This window comes from Gymnoscopelus microlampas, assembly GCF_963454915.1.
Source record: "Gymnoscopelus microlampas genome assembly, chromosome: 10".
NCBI lineage: Eukaryota > Metazoa > Chordata > Actinopteri > Myctophiformes > Myctophidae > Gymnoscopelus > Gymnoscopelus microlampas.
This window is the reverse complement of record NC_139947.1, coordinates 43,866,010-43,882,210: the sequence shown is the minus strand read 5'-3', so window position 1 is coordinate 43,882,210 and position 16,201 is coordinate 43,866,010. Positions and strand designations below refer to the sequence as shown.

At 42.1% G+C, this 16,201-nt stretch overlaps 1 protein-coding gene across 3 annotated transcripts in view; it reads right to left on the bottom strand.

Annotated features, from left to right (window-relative positions):
* nfatc2a (nuclear factor of activated T cells 2a) overlaps positions 1 to 15,370 on the bottom strand; it is a 28,549-nt gene extending 13,179 nt beyond the window's left edge. For 2 of the 3 annotated variants that reach the window (XM_084068236.1, XM_084068237.1), the window contains exons 1-6: positions 12,710 to 13,160; positions 10,871 to 11,798; positions 10,443 to 10,611; positions 6,380 to 6,582; positions 5,799 to 5,971; positions 2,202 to 2,342 (exon numbers count right to left, since the gene is read on the bottom strand). In XM_084068236.1, coding sequence (XP_083924362.1) covers positions 2,202 to 2,342; positions 5,799 to 5,971; positions 6,380 to 6,582; positions 10,443 to 10,611; positions 10,871 to 11,798; positions 12,710 to 12,848 — 1,753 coding nt within the window. In that variant the 5' untranslated portion in view covers positions 12,849 to 13,160. Of the gene's footprint in view, positions 1 to 2,201; positions 2,343 to 5,798; positions 5,972 to 6,379; positions 6,583 to 10,442; positions 10,612 to 10,870; positions 11,799 to 12,709; positions 13,161 to 15,068 lie in introns of those variants that run through there. The other variant, XM_084068238.1, reaches the window with a different exon arrangement.
* Between the last annotated feature and the right edge of the window lie 831 nt (positions 15,371 to 16,201).

The following is a 16,201-nucleotide window of genomic DNA, read 5'->3' as shown; positions in this document are numbered from 1 at the left end:
CAGAAAATGCATTTTCAGGTCGGGATACCAATTAGGGTTCAAGTGGTTAATGACGGTACTTGCTTCATTAAGTAACAGTGAAGCTCTCGTTGAACAACGCGCAACTTCTTTACATAATAACGACTGCCATCAAAATTTTCTTTTATAGTCCATATGCCCTTTATGGAGTTGTAACATACAGTACAACATGTAGTCTAGTGAGAGCATTTTTTATGTTAGGTGGGAAACCCTCTGTCAGACTGCAAATTAAACACACATGGCTGAAATGAGTCAGCAAGCAAAAGGGGGATTCCATTTGTTTTGCCAAGATTTGTCTTTTTTTCTCAACTTTTTTCATTTTTTATGATCAACTTGCTCCGTTTCACTAACGAAAGGTGATGACTGCTGCTTTCTTGGCATCATGTTTGTTTGCGTTTTGTTCCAATTCTACTCTAAGGGATACCCCGTGTTTTTGTTTTCTCTCTCTCTCCCCCTTTCTCTCTCTCTGGAGATAATTATGTATGTGGGCGGAGAGAAAGAGAGAGGGAGAGTCAAGGAGTCAAGAAGGAGGCCCAGCTTGGCCGGGGGAACCCTCTCTTCCCCTTGTATAGCCTTGTCCATGCATAGGAGCCAGGGGAGCCCCATCCAGAGGCAGCTGTCTCCCATTCAAAGGGATTTAACAGCTGCACTGTTCCAGGACTGTGTCATATGGAGAAACTCTCCAAAACAATGGCAAACCCTCTTCATAAGACTTATTTTTTTCCGTCTCTACGATGCAAGCCATTACTATGACGTGTCGTAACGCAGTGGCAGGGAACCCCGGAGAAAAAAAAAGAAAAAGTGGCTTGGAGATGCAAGTTCCAAGTTTGAGTTGAGGCGGCCCCTGGAGAACTGGAACTGTAAACGCCAAGCGCTCCACTCTCAGACAGCAGTGGAGTCAGTGAGTCACACAGACACACACACACACACACACACACACACACACACACACACACACACACACACACACACACACACACACACACACACACACACACACACACACACACTGCCATCTAAACATCCATCACTATCGGATACAGGCAACTGGAGGGTCACTGTTGACTACCACAAACAAAAAGACAATAAATCCATGGGAGAGCAAACTACACTGCAAAATCCTGATTGTTAATTTAAGCACTTTCACCTGGTGTCCATATTTTAGATTATGTCAATATAGGTCAATATAGTTTTGAAATTGAATAATTAATTAAAGATTATTCGTACGAAACGCCTATTTTTTAATACTGGACTTTTACTTGTAACGTAAATATGTTTCTACATTGTGGTATTGCTACAAGTAAAAAATCTGAGTACTTCTTTCACCATTGAGCCCACCTCATAGCCATGCAAATCCATCAAGTGGGGAATAAGGAAAAGTCTGGATTCAAATGGTTGTCACGGCGATAACAGGGAAGGGGGCGGGGACATTGATTGCAACCAATCATATCCAATCATTCAAGGGCATTTGCTTCTATTTTAATGAATCTTGACCTAATCTTAGATAACTGTCAAGTTACTACGATGATAGAGGGTATGATGTACCATAAACAAACATCTGTAGTGAACTTTTAACACCCACCTAGATGTCACTGGAACAATAAACTCTAGCAATTGACTCAGAGTATAGACTGGAGAGGATACAGTAATGTCCTAAACGGCATTAAATCCATTTCCAGCAGAGGGCTTTTATTTGGCTATTCACCACACTCCAAAAGACCCATCTGGGCGATAAGACATCATGGAATACAGCCGCGGAGAGTAAAGGGCAAAGGAAAGTGAGGCACCAATGTTATCAGTTGCATCATGCAAATTGGTAGGTAAACTGAATGGGACACCAACTAAACATCATTGTGGGGAAGCTGTGTCACTTGATCTGAAATAGTATTAAAGACGAAGGCATTAGTATTATTATTTAGTAAGTAATATTACAGCTTTTGTTTATGGCTTCGTGAAATTATTTTGTGAAATAAAAGACACAAACAGAAGGATAGAACAAACCAAGGAAAAGACTGTAAAACGTCACAGATAAATGAGAATTCCTCTGCAAAAAATATCTATCGAGAAGCAAAAATAATGAGAACATGAAACAGGAAAAGGATGCTGCTTTCTTGGAGGAGCTTAGCGTGGCTTCCTCAGTTGTGCATCAGGCTCGCTCTGTTGAGAACATGAATGGAACTCACCATGAGTCTTCTCCATGAATATGACCTTGGAATCAGAGCTGAAGTTCTGCCCAGTCAGGATCATCTGCTGTCCTCCCAGAACAGAGCAGCTGTCCATATCCTGCTTTTCTACCATGGGAAGCTCATGGGCCGACCGCTGGGCTGTGGGCACACACAGGAGGGGGGTGTTAAATGTAGGGCTGCCTGCAACGGTTAATTTAACTAATAGATTTAATCGATTATAGAAATCCCCGGGTATGGACTAGTGGGTTTAGAACGATAATACCTAAATATCATTATTCTTCATATTGTGCAAATCGTTTAGGAAACACAGCACTATTGTGGGGGCTCCTTTCATCCTTAAGATTCAAGAGATTCAAGCCTTCTTTCTCCCAATCAAAGATGAGCTTATAGGGTACAGTATGTAAAGTGCATTGTTTAATATTGTGTTTATCATGGAGTTTGACAAGGGGGTCATGCTCAGTCAAGCACTGTATCGCACAAATGCCCCAGCTAAAAACCCTAATCTCCTCCGCATCATCAGTGCCCATACCCTAGGTGGGGTTGGCGAAAGGGCCTTTCTGTGTGGAGTTTGCATGTTCTCCCTGTGCTCCCTAGGGGGCACAAACAACATGCAGTAATCCTGGTCTCTATACTATGAAAGGAACTGGTTGGAATAACGTGTTCCTTCCACGCGCTACGTCCTACTGGGGAAACTCCCCCCTGTCAGATGATAAGAAGCGGCCTGCTCACTCCTCATGCATTGAAGGAAGCATGAGCTCAGTTCGGGGCTCTCCCCAGGCTGGTAGAGGGAGAGTAGCGCCCAGGATTACAAGCTTAGGCAATTGGCACTGGGTGAAAAATGGGTTACAAAATCGTGGGATAAAAATGTAAAGAAGAGTAAAAACCCTAATCATTGCTAGAGTGATCAATTCTTCACATATCATTGAATTGAAGTTAAAGGTACATATACGTATCTGGTGAAATGATTTTAACATTATATATAAGACATTGCACAAGACAAAAACATAAAAAAAACATCAAACATTGGACCTAGTTGTAAAACAGCTTTCACTGTAAATGCCATAGAGTGGAACACGTGCAAGAATAAATGCAGAGGAATCTATATTTTCTGACAACCTGTATAACCACTTCATTCATTTCCTAAAAGCATACAATCGCGCAGGGACAAAAAAACTAAATGGTTTATCCTTAACAATAGATAACAGATGCATGCTGACTCATTCTAAAACCACTTCCTTCATTTTGAGGGGAGGGGTTTGAATCTGTTAAATTAAGTTGAATTTAGGATGACTGAGAGTTTACTATAGTTAGTCTTGTTCCCAGACTTTTACCTTGATTGTAATAACTATTTATCAAGTAAGGTTTGCCTTTTCAGTAATTTTCTAGGGAAATTAAATAGTTTTATTATTTTTTTAAATTATTAATCTCGCATTGACCCAAGGTTTCTCTGTCATTATTGCTTTAACATACTGTAGCACACATACAGTAGCCTACACCAGATCCTTACAAACTCAATAGAAGCATGAATAATGGATCTCTTTTGTGGTAACATGGCCCACTGGGACTTTACATGTCTTCTGTCACTGAAAATATCATGTAGCATAATCAGTAAGCCTGCATCCTCTCTGGTCATGTTTAGTACGACCCTTACACGAGACACAAACCATGTTTAGTTAATGTGCGTACGGCATCACAGTCAGATGACATCTCCTGAAAGCCATTGCTGGTTGTGCGTATGATTTTACTAACAGATTAAGCTGCATTCAGACTGGTTCTCTCAGAAGACACAGTAACAATGACAACAGTAATTCAATTCAATGCGGAAACAGAAACAGAAGCAGAAGCTTTCTTTTTTTGTATGCACTGGGCCTTGAAATCCTGAGAATCCTGCTCATTGTTACAAATGATCACCCATTAGCTTGTCTGAAATTCAACACCCGCCGAGGCGAGCTGAGGTGTCGACAAACAGTCCCGTGACCTTTGAGCGGGTTTGCTCTACTACGCGGTGAGTCAACAAAACAAAGAGGACAATACTAAAAGTGTCCCTAGTCTCTTCAAACACCTCATCGCTGACACAGTTTGCTTATCAGCCTGTCTGACAGATGTGTTGTAGTAGGCAAGTTTATGCTTGATTGGTGTTCACTCATGCCGATTGTACTAAGGTTCGTCTGACGACAGTGTCATATCAATCAACAGGTATAGATAACTATCTCATCAAAATAATATGTGGTGTTCACTAGAGATTTACTGATCAGTCGATACCAAATACCGATCCGATAACACAAAAAAATAATAATAATCTTCCCTATGCATTTTTTTGAATTTATCCATTTATATCTCAGAGAGATGAGAGAGTGTACAAGTGCAACAAAACGGTATTTGTACACTCTCAGAGGTAAATGAATATTGAGGATTTTACGGTGTATCAACTAAACACTAATTTCGATGCAAGATCTTTTTTTCTTTTTCTTTTACGATGTAAGGCTGGTTAACATCACTCAAATGAAAACTGCGACAGCATAGCTACCCCCCCCCCCCCCCCAGGGAAGCACGCATGAAAGATTCATGAAGCGCTGCACTGTATCACATACAGTAAAGGACTCCAAAGCGATTTTTAACAACAAGTCCATCCATTGCATACAGCCCCTAATACAGACCTTCAAAGTGTGCATCACAGGGTCTAATGGTAAGCATAATAGGTATTGAAATGAACTTAAGCCATATCCTATATCAAAATTGGCTTAAGGGAGGACCAGTCGGCCTGTGGGCGGACCTCTGGCGTCACGCTCATGTCACCATGACTCAGCCATAACCATATAAGGAGTTCCCAATTCAGCTACACCTAAATACGTGTTGTCTAACCTCAATGTCACAATGTGTCGTCATGGCATAGTGCAACCAAATCACTCACCTCCATATATGGGCATAAAAGGGGGAATGCCCATGGGCATATACTGATGACATCAGGGATCTCCATATATGGGCATAAATGGGGACAAGGACTGACAGATACAGAGATCTCCATATATGGGCGGTGCGACGTAGGTGTGAGGGCCGCGTAGCGGCCCGAACCTCTAGTACAGTATACTTTGTCATATGACGAACACACTGGGCGAGACCTGCTACTGAGAGTGTCTAACCGGAAGTACTGGAAGTACCGCCCAAGGAAGTTACTTGATGCTGTGCAGATCTGTTTACATTCCCCGGGCATGAAACCTGTCTTGTGATTGGTCAAAAAAGACAGCTTCCAGGGGAAGTACATACAACCGAAGTCCCACCCTATCAGACACGTTCTGCCCTAAGCCTAATTTATCTTCAGTTGCGCGATGGTGTCGTGCCGAGAACAGCAGAGAATAGAATAGCAGACGTTCAAGCTCACAACGGGTTGCATGTGAGCTTGTAGGTCGGCAACTCTCGGTGCGTGATGCTGACCTGCGATGAAGAATGAATCAGGTTGTTTTTTTTTTGACGAGAAAAGCAAAATAATAAATTAGCATAAAGACTGAATTGGGGAGAAAAGGAGGTAAAAAATGATTGGCTACTCTAAATAAAAAAAATATATAAAAAAAAAGTGGTTAATGTGGAGTTGCTTACAGCATTCAATAGGGTGTGAGGCCGCTTGCAGAGAGACGAGTTGTCCTCCTGGCTGAGGTATGTGGACCCGGAACACCAGACGGACACGCGTGTTCTTCCTTCCGATGTCCGTCTCCCCTTTCCTCAACTCAATGTCTGCGTTCCTGAGTTTCAAAATCCCTGCACAGTCGATTCTGGGACAGAGAAAGGTGGTTAAGACAGAACCGATCAGTCACTATGTAGACAGAACTAGATTGAGAAAAGTGAGAGTGAGAGTGAGAGTGAAACAAGATAATGAGTGAAAGGGAATGAATGAATGAGAAATAAAAGAGCATGTCGGCGCTGTTGGGTGGAAGAGTTGTATCCAAATTCACTGATTGTAATTATTATTCAGTCACAAGTTCTTTTTAATATATTTCATTAAATATTTAAAAAACGAATTTCTTAAAATAAAAATGTTTAAACTAGCGTTCCTACTTTTATACGACACTGTCATACGACTTAATTCAGGGCATTAATTCAGGAAAAACTAAAATATGGAGATACAATTTTTTCTGCTCAACAGAGACGATATGATAGCTTGCATGTAATAAAATTCTCACATGGCTTTCATGTTGTTCTTTGGCTCCAGGGGGATCTCCAATACTTTAGTGCCATGGATGATCTTCTCAAAGCTGGTGGTGGTGACGGTTTTGCCAGTGATGCGGTGAACCTGATAGAAGGCGTGGGGTTTCAGGATGCGCTCATCTGCCGTGCCAATGAAAATCTGCAGGCCCAGTGGCTCTTTTCCCCTGTACCCATGTAACTGCAGACACAAAAGATGTCATGAATAAAAACAACACACTTTTTGGCATCAATTTGTAAATATAAATCACGTTCAAATAGAATATAGGCCGAAGAGGGAAGGCAAATCCAGCCGCATCTTATGGCATTAATGTTTTTGCTTAACTTACTTTACAGATCATCCCTAACTGTCAGGTCATGATACAAATATTTGCGGTGTTTAATGTATTCATCATCTTTAAACCTTTCAGATCTCAGCCTATTCTGCAACTGCATATCTACTCCCAGAGATAGATAATCAGTCTCAGAGCCACATGGAAATGTACACATTTCTTCCATGGCCAGCAGAGTGTACATCATTGGTAGCCACCAGTTATATTTTATAACAAAATAAGCCCAAGGATCTGGCATACTAGGAAAATGTTAAGAACTGAAGCTGCTGTAAATGGTCAGCTTGGCTAAGACACAATGTGTCACAATGAGACACTTATTTAAGACTTTTTTAAAGTACCTGCTTCAATCTCATACTGGGAAAATGAACACGAGCAAATTGGTGGTGATTTTGTGAATTTTAAGGTCAATGTACTGTTTCACACTCTATTGTTGTGTACGTGTCACATCATCATCATATACACATCAATCTGGCTGCAACATTGCCGTGCCAAGTTCAAGCTATAAGGCTATAAATATTCTCCCTGCAGAGAGAGAGAGAGAGAGAGAGAGAGAGACACAGAGAGAGAGAGAGAGAGAGAGAGCGAGAGAGAGAGAGAGAGAGAGAGAGAGAGAGAGAGAGAGAGAGAGAGAGAGAGAGAGAGAGAGAGAGAATGTAAATAACCAGCAAACCAGACCTCCTGAGGAAATATGCAAGAACCACAAAGCATGAACTTGCTCCTAAATGTGTTGGTGCATACAAACCACAAGTTGTGCTTTCTTAAAGGGAAGAAAAACGCAATCTTTCAAAGTGGAAAATGGGCAATTATAAGTAACATCCCTTTTAAAGCAATTATTTATTCTACCCACACAAACGTTTTCAAAATTTAAAAAATGTCACAGCAAGTCGCATTGCGACATTCTGTGAACTTGTAGGTCTGCTATTCCCGCGATTCTACTATACTGTAGGCCTACACACTGTTGTTAAAATCAGTAAGTAAAGGGGTAAGTAAAAAAGGGGATTGCATGATCCCATGTGCATCAGTGTGTGTGTGTGTGTGTGTGTGTGTGTGTGTGTGTGTGTGTGTGTGTGTGTGTGTGTGTGTGTGTGTGTGTGTGTGTGTCTGTGTGTGTGTGTAAACTGAATCTGCATCTAGCTTCCTTGTTGCTCACACAGAACAAAGAGATGTTACATTAGCATGGACAGATTGCCACAAAGTGAAAGTGACATTCATGCACTGGGTGGCAAATCCGGTTCAACAAAGGGCACTATGATCTACAGTATACACTGGCGCTACACTGGAGCCGGTGTAGCGCCTCTTTTGCCTTTTCCTGAAGAAGTAACACCAGCTGTCTTGGCTGGTATACGCATTAATTTCACTAGGGGTGTAAATCGAACTAATTGATTTCATCGATAAAAAGAAATAGATAAAGTATAAAATAATAAATTAATAATCAATGCAAAAGGTTTCGAATGTATTTTTGAAAAATGTCAAAAGTAGTGAAAATAGCAGATCTATAAGCTCACAACGCATCATGTTGCGACACATTCTGAGCTTGTAGATCTGCTATTTTCACTATTTTTGCCCGACACTATTTTTGTGCAACGAACTGTAACGTAACGTTTAACAGGTTAATCGATGTGTTGATATGTATACAAATGTCAAATACCAAAAACAAAAACAACAGCTTTTCTATTATTCACCTAATCAAAAAAGTGAGCGATAGAATAATCGCCAAAGAAATAGCCGACAGTTGCAGACCCCAAACTTCAAGGCAGCTGTTAAATCCGAATAGAAACTATGGCAACGTGAATGAGTGTGCTGGCCCCATGTCCAGGTAGCTGACACAGTGAGTGAAATAGAGGAAGTTGACTGCAAACACTCAACAGGCCATGTGAGCAGTCGGTTGTCATGACAGCCGCAGCAGCAGTGAGTCATGACAGCATGGACTGTAGGAAAAGTAAAGTAGAGGATCGGAGGGGGGGGGGGGGGCTGGGGAGAGATAGCAAGAGAGAGGGAGAGAGAGAGGGAGGGAGGGAGAGAGAAATAGAGAGAGAGAGAGAGAGAGAGAGAGAGAGAGAGAGAGAGAGAGAGAGAGAGAGAAATGAGGTGGGAGGGGGAAAAGGGAAGAAAGAGAGAGAGAGAGAAGGATGGGGTGGGAGGGGAAAGAGACAGACGAGAGAAAGTAAGCCCGGTTTATACTTCCTTGTACGCTGGTGTCAAGCTCTACGTTGTGACCTTATAGATCTGCTATTTTCGGCACACGACATCGTGGTACCACAGAGCATAATTTAGGCATGAGAGCAACAGGGGAGACTTGAGATAGAAAGGGGGGGGGGGGCTGGCTGTCCGTGGCTAACCAGCCCTGACCATCTGATTGGCCACTGACCTCAGGGTGGGCCTTCGGGGAGGGCCAGAAAATGGAAAAGTTACAACGTTAGAAAGGTTTCATTTCCACATCATCTCCTCTATATCAACAACGTCAACAAGGACAAGGAAACCCTAAAGATGTTGTCACGGTAACAAACACATCAAAAAAAGAAAAGAGAAGAAAAAGTGAAGTGAAACCTACAGTTAGGCAGTGTGGCCAGCCATAAATATGTCAAAAGTAATTTTGATGTCCTATTTGCATTCCAGGTCAGGACTCCCATGAAACAAAAGTTCAAATGTTGGAAACGTTGTTTCTTTTAATTAAAAAGGTTTCTTCTAGATTATCTTAATTGTGGTTAAAAATCAAGTTAATACTCTTCCGTTTTGGAAATGCGCCTGGTAACGCGGTTGTGTAGCAACGCTAGTGTAGTATCTCATGTGAGACCTATACAGTCAACAAACTGATGTCTATGGACAGCGTAAACACATGGCTGATTGTGTGGTTGAAACCCCAGGCTGTGGGGGCACCACAGTAGACTATTTTAAGCTAGAAGGCACAAATCTATGAAGCTACACTGTTTAGTGATGGGAGGGGGGGGGGGGGGGGGGTGAGGGTATGGTGCGGTTATCATGTGTCATATGTCTGTGGTGGGCTTTTGCAATTGCTTTTCACAGAGTACTACTGGTACAGAAAATGAGATGTCCATAGCAAGGTGCTGCCGGGATACCCAGCCTAGAAGGCCACCCACACCAAGAATGATGACTAAACAGGTAACCATAATGATAATGAGCATCCACACTGGTGAACAATATAATGTTCTGTAAACATCTTGAATGTGATGGGTGGTAATGCCCTGTCAATTCTGAATGATTTAGATTGACTGTCAGTGTTTATATGATTCATCAAATTACTCCTAAAGTGATCCCTCCAAACGATATCATTCACCACTGTTGCTGTCGTTATAAATTGTGTGAATTGTGTGAAATTTGCCATCAAAAATCTTTATTTATAGTTTAACAATGACACATTAATATGATTACACAGTAGACACACGCCTCTCCATCAGTGCTGCCTGGGGCTTTAAGACTTCTGTTAGCTCTCAAACTCAAACAAGGGGTTGATAGGCTAACCCTGACAACTGACCTATTCATATTCATATTCCCCTAGTATGATGTAAGAGCAAAATAGCTGCAGTTTGTGATACCCTTGGCCCCCTACATTTTACCTATCTACAAAAAAATCTCTACGCTAAAAATAGCTGATCTACAAGCTTGTAGATCTGCTATATAATGCTGAATGTTCGCCCCCGAATAGGAACACTAGGGTTCAAGTGGTTAAGTGTTAACATCAGTTACGTACCTGCACAACAGTATGTCCTCCGGTTGGGGCTTTGACAGCACCCCGACTTCCCTCCGTCTCATAGTGAGCTCTGTGGTGAGGCTTGGGCTGTACTTCAATGTGGAGCTCATACTGGTCTGAGCGACTGGGAATTGGCCATTCCAGTGGGGGTAGTGAGGTAACCGGGATGCTGCAGTATGAAAAAAGAAAAGAAAAGGGGGGGGGGCTTTAAGACTTCTGTTAGCTCTCAAACTCTAAAGGATGTCAATTATGTTTGACATGTTTATGTCTTCTTTTTCCATACTGTTTGGAATTTTGAGTATCTCACAATACATATTTGCTTGTTTGTTTGTTAGGGTGTTTTTATTATAATGCCAGAATTGTAAAAAAAAATGATGCATGCTAATTCATCTTGTGTGTATGCGTTAGCCACAAATCATAAGCTCAACCTGCAGTTGCTGGAAAGCAGCGGTTTGGGCCAGATTGGAGGGATGACGAAGAAAGACTCAGCACCAGGCTTTGTCTTCATGTCCTGGTCACAGGACACCAAGTAGTTCCCCTCAGCGTGGCTCTCTGGATAGAGGGTGTACACCTGGTTGGCCGTCTTGACTATTTTGGTAGGCACAAGGTTGTGCTGAGCGGTGCCAAAGCCATTCATGGCATCGGCGAGGCTGGTGGGTGTGCCGTAGTGGGCACCCACTATGTTGTGCTCCTCGTGGCCGCTGTGGGGTGAGGGACTGCGGGAGCGGTGTCCAGGGACTAACCCTGGGTTCCTGTACATGTCGTACGTGCGCTTGCCCTGTGGGGAGGCGGAGCGGGAGCCGGGCCTCGGGGAAGGCGAACGGGGTCCCAGGCAGCCGTCCTCAGCTAGGCTGGTGCGTGGGGAGGTGCCTGGAGAGGTGCGGGGCGAGCCGGTATGGATGTTCTGGAAACGTGGGCAGAGGTCAGCGGGGTTCTGGCCAATGATGGGGGACATGCAGGGAGATGCCCAGGGGGAATAGGTCTCGGAGTGCCAGCTGGTGGATGAGTTACTACTGGCCGGACTCAGGCACTGGGGCTCGCGGTAGGCCACACTATCATGGCCGGGCACGGTCAGGGTGGGTCTGGGGCTGATGTTCAGCGGGTGGTTCTGCAGGGATTCCCTTCCATGATTGTAGTGCTCACGAGATGGGGTGATCTCGATCCGTGGGCTCAGGGCCAGGCCCCCAGGCCGGGAGTTGTCCAGGTAATTCCTGGCCTCCTGGTTCTCATATCCTGAGAGAACCTCCGTGTTGTTGTAGGGCGGACTACAGGACTTGATACCGTATGCCTCACCCAAATGGTAGGCCTGGCCTGACTCAGGACTGAGGACTTTGTGAGATGCAAGGTTCGGGTCATCTACAGAATGAGACAAGGAACAAGCTGGTCAGAATACTCAGATAAGTGGTAATATTGTCATGTTCAATGGAAGGGTTAATAAAAACATTAAACACCCTTAATGCTGTGAATATGTTTTTATTCTAGACACATCCCAATTACTCGGCTCAAATCAAGTTTAACATACATATTTGAATGTAACTTGTGAGCTTTTACTGCAATAATTAAAACTGACATAGGTAGGCTAATTAATTTAGTTTTTAATCAAATCTAATTTAAAATGTAAAACACATAATGTTTGAAATGCAATTTTCCACATCATGACATGATCCTGAAAACCTTTTGCGAAATTAACTTTCTGTTTATTTCCCATTTCTTCATAGAAAGCCTAAAGCATGGGTCTTCAACAGGGGGTCCAGGACCACTAGGGGTCCTCAGTGTTACTACAGGGGGGCCGCCAAATCTTTTTGTGATAGGATATTTTTTTATTACATCAACCACTTGAACCCTTGCCTCAATATTCTGTGGAACATTAGCCAAAAATAGCAGATCTACAAGCTCACAATGCTTGTTGTAGATAGGCTATTTTCGGCAAAGAGGTTTGGTGTAGAGGGGGGAAAAAGCAAACCAACCAATTACAGACCCAAAGGTCAAGTTTACTAAGTATATAGGGTTTTTAAGTGGATACATGTCTGAAATAAACAAAATATCATACATTTACACAGCACTGATGGCACGTGCTGTCAAACAAGTCTATGAAGCTATCTATGAAATCTATGAAAAAGTTAAATTTGCAACACAATTTTATACAACATGTAGTCTCTCAGCTGAGGGGTCCTTGGCCTGAAAAACGGTGGCCTAAAGGGAAAGGCAACGTTATACAACAGAGCCAGGGAGATGCCACGCTCATAAAAGCCCTCCTAGAGACAAACCTTGATCTCCCCCAGAGGTAAACGCGCTGCAAGGTGGCTCATATTCAAACAGATATTCGAACTCCAAATCCTCATCGGGGCAGTTGTTCCCTCGACTGAGTTTCTCCTCCAAATCGGTTTCGTCGTAAAAAGAGGTCATCTGTCTTAATTTCCAAGTATTTCCAGCTTTAGTCAAAAATGATTTAGGCTCATAATGTTCTCTATCAGTAGCCTATAATTGTCTCCGCGCGTCTGTCACCGAGGCCATTTGATTTCAAGGATGAGGTGAACAAGAGAACCTGACCTGTTCAACTATATACGGGCGGCTGAATGAATGTGCAAATGATGCCTCGGTGATATAGGCAACAAGCACAACATGAAAGCGCATAAGTTTCCTGTTTCAACTTCTCTCCATATTTTGGTTGAAGGCGGATCTATGAGTTTTCTATCAAATGAAAAATTCTCATTTTCATAATTGACAAATCACGCCTACAAGTCCATAATGGCCAAAAATCATGAAGTACAGAAGTGCAGCTTCAACGTGAAACATTATCCAGGACAGGTTAGGTAGGATACCGTCTCGTTGCAATGTAGGCTAAATACCGCCCCCGAGTGTTTGGCACCAAGCAATTACGCACAACACTGCAGTCAACCTCCTGGAACCAAAGCGGCCTGTAGTGTGGCCACTAGTGTGTGATTTGGGGAGAGGGCGTATTAGGACTTATATCGTATTTGCGGCGTTTTGATGGGTGATGGAAAGGTGCTTTGGTTAATGCCCCCCCCTGAACTGTTTATTGCAGGTATATAGGCTACATATTTTTCTTTTTGATTACTAGCCTACTCGTTTATATGATGTTTTTGCATAGTATTATATATTTGTCTGTCACTAAATGTTTCGATGAATTGAATACATTGCAGGACCCCAATGGAAACAATTAAGCCATCGTGCTTTCTTGGGTTGAATCCTTTTAGCAGACCTTAGAACTGTAGGCCTACTTCCTGTGTTTTTTGGGCAAACTGTTAATAAAGTATCCAATCAATCAAATACTGATGGATGCATCATGCATGGGAGGATGACCATGGCCATGTCAGCATGCTGCCTGTGTCCTTCCATCGGCGTAATACTTGCCATCAGTGTAGTAGGCTACCGTATTCCCATTTCTTTCTGACAATGACTAAAGTTGGTTCAAGTAAAACCATGAAACAACAAACTTGACGTAGGCTACTGTAGGCCTATAGATAGGCCAATTTTGGTGCCCACATTAGATTAGGCTGCTACTCGAGGTTATCATATTGAGTTTGGACCTACCAAACTTAGGGAAACATGTGGTTAACTTATATAGGCTACAGCTACATGCCAGCCAGCACCAGAGCAAATAATGAACTGTCGAATTATTCATGCAATATCGGCAGTCGGCTAAAAATGAAGGCGCACTTGTTGCATGTTTTGAAATCATCAGACGACTTTGTGCCTTTTAAATTGTGTTAATTGGTCCTTCGATGGACAATTTCAACCTGGCACGTTGTTATGTTGCCCAATTAACAGAATAGAAGATAAATAGTTAGACTAGAATAGTTAAATTAAGTGAATAGGCTATGCCAAAACTCGTTGTGGCCCTAGTGGGCTGAGGCCCGTGACCTCACCCACACGCCTACAAGACAATTGTCAATTAGCCTAGAAACCAGACGGATCTGCCAGTGCAAAACAAAAACAAAAAATAGCCAGTGATATTAGTCTGGTCATTGTCAATAGGCATAAAATAGCAGTAGCCTACTGGAAATACTTTTGAATTAATTAAACCTATTGCCAACTTTTTACAGTCTGTGGCAAACATCTGGAAAGTTATAGGACAAAGTGAAGCATTTTCCTTTTCAAAATTGAATATGAAACTAGGAAGTAAGGTTGTTGTTTTTTTTACTCGCAACACAACACGAATAGGAGAAATGGACACAATTTTAGATCGTTTACCCTATAAGCTATCTCATAGAATATTGTTAGGCATTAGGCTAGTCACATAGTTGCCTAATTGCCTTACAATAGCCTGTATATGGAATAGCCCTTCTTTTTACGACTAATAACACCTTTATTTCTTGGTAATTGAGCTATATTTGGTTGCCCTCCAATGAAATGAGGCCAGTTTTGAAAATGATTCTCCATTGTGGTGACGTCTGTTGCCTATGCGCTGTGAGGCGTGCACCGCTACCTGGCGCACTGATCATCGCTATAACATTCTAGCCAACTGTGTTACATGGAAACAGACTATATATGGTAGACGACAATAGCATACAATAAACAGGTTAGTATTGTTCTATCAATTAGAAATCAAATTGTTTGATTACCAGAAAATCACAACACTTCAGCAACGCGGGGCATCCATACCTTGATCCATCGACCGCATGGTGTGGTACTGTGACAGTCTCCAAGTCTCTCTAAACATTTGGAGCATAAGTCAAAGTAAAAGCAAAAACAAAAATAAAAATGAAAAAAGTTGAAAAGTTATCCTCTTCAAATAACCATAGCAGGGGGAAAACCCTCTTCAGTCAAATTCAGTAGAGTTTAAAAAAGATCTTCCGTATGTTCAACAAGTTCTTGCCTTTATATATCAGCTATTCACAAACCCTATTTATATGTTCAGAAACATGTTACTGCTTCAGCTGCAACAATGGATAAAGTCCCTTTCCTAGCTCTAAGGATTACTTGAGTATCAAGAGCGGCTTCCTTCCCTCTGCTCTGGGTGTTTATAATGCTCCAATGCTGTAAAATAACGGGATTCCCTCAGTGTTTCCTCCTGTTTATGCTGCTTTGCCATGGAAACCTGGACCAGCTCCATCTCGGAGACTCAGGGCTTTCCTGCAAAGCCCACACTCAGGAATCCATGACGTCTACAGGCTGCTGCGCCAAGGCATTTCTGCGGCTTCTCTCAGACAGTAGCGCACAAGACCTTCATTGTAGGGATGAAGAAATTACTGTGGGACATAGCTGCTGCTGAGAAGAAAATTAAAAAAAAAAGAAATAGTTCTGATGTATGATACAGTCAGTGGTGGAAGAAGTACTCAAATGTTTTACTTAAGTAAAAGTATCAATACCACAATTTAGGAATACTCTATAAAGTTTGGTATTCAAAGTTTACTTGAGTCTAAGTAGTAGTGGCATCTAAATGTACTAAAAGTACTGATTATGCAGAATGTCCCACTTGAAGTTTTCAAAATGTTTAAAAACTCTTTTGAAAATAGCCGATCTACAAGCTCACAATGCATCACATAGACTGGCTATTTTCAAATAGCTGAAGTATACCTTATATAGGGCTGAAGTGTGCACGTTTTGTAATAATAATCAAAATCTACAAAGTAATTAGTAACTAAAGTTTCCAAATAAAAGTAGTGCAGTAAAAGTACAATATTTGCCCCTGAGATGTAGTGGAGAAGTCAAAGTTTTGACAATTGGAAATACTCCAGCAAAGTAACAAAAATACCTCAAAATTGTACTACTGTACATGTACTTAGTTACTTTCC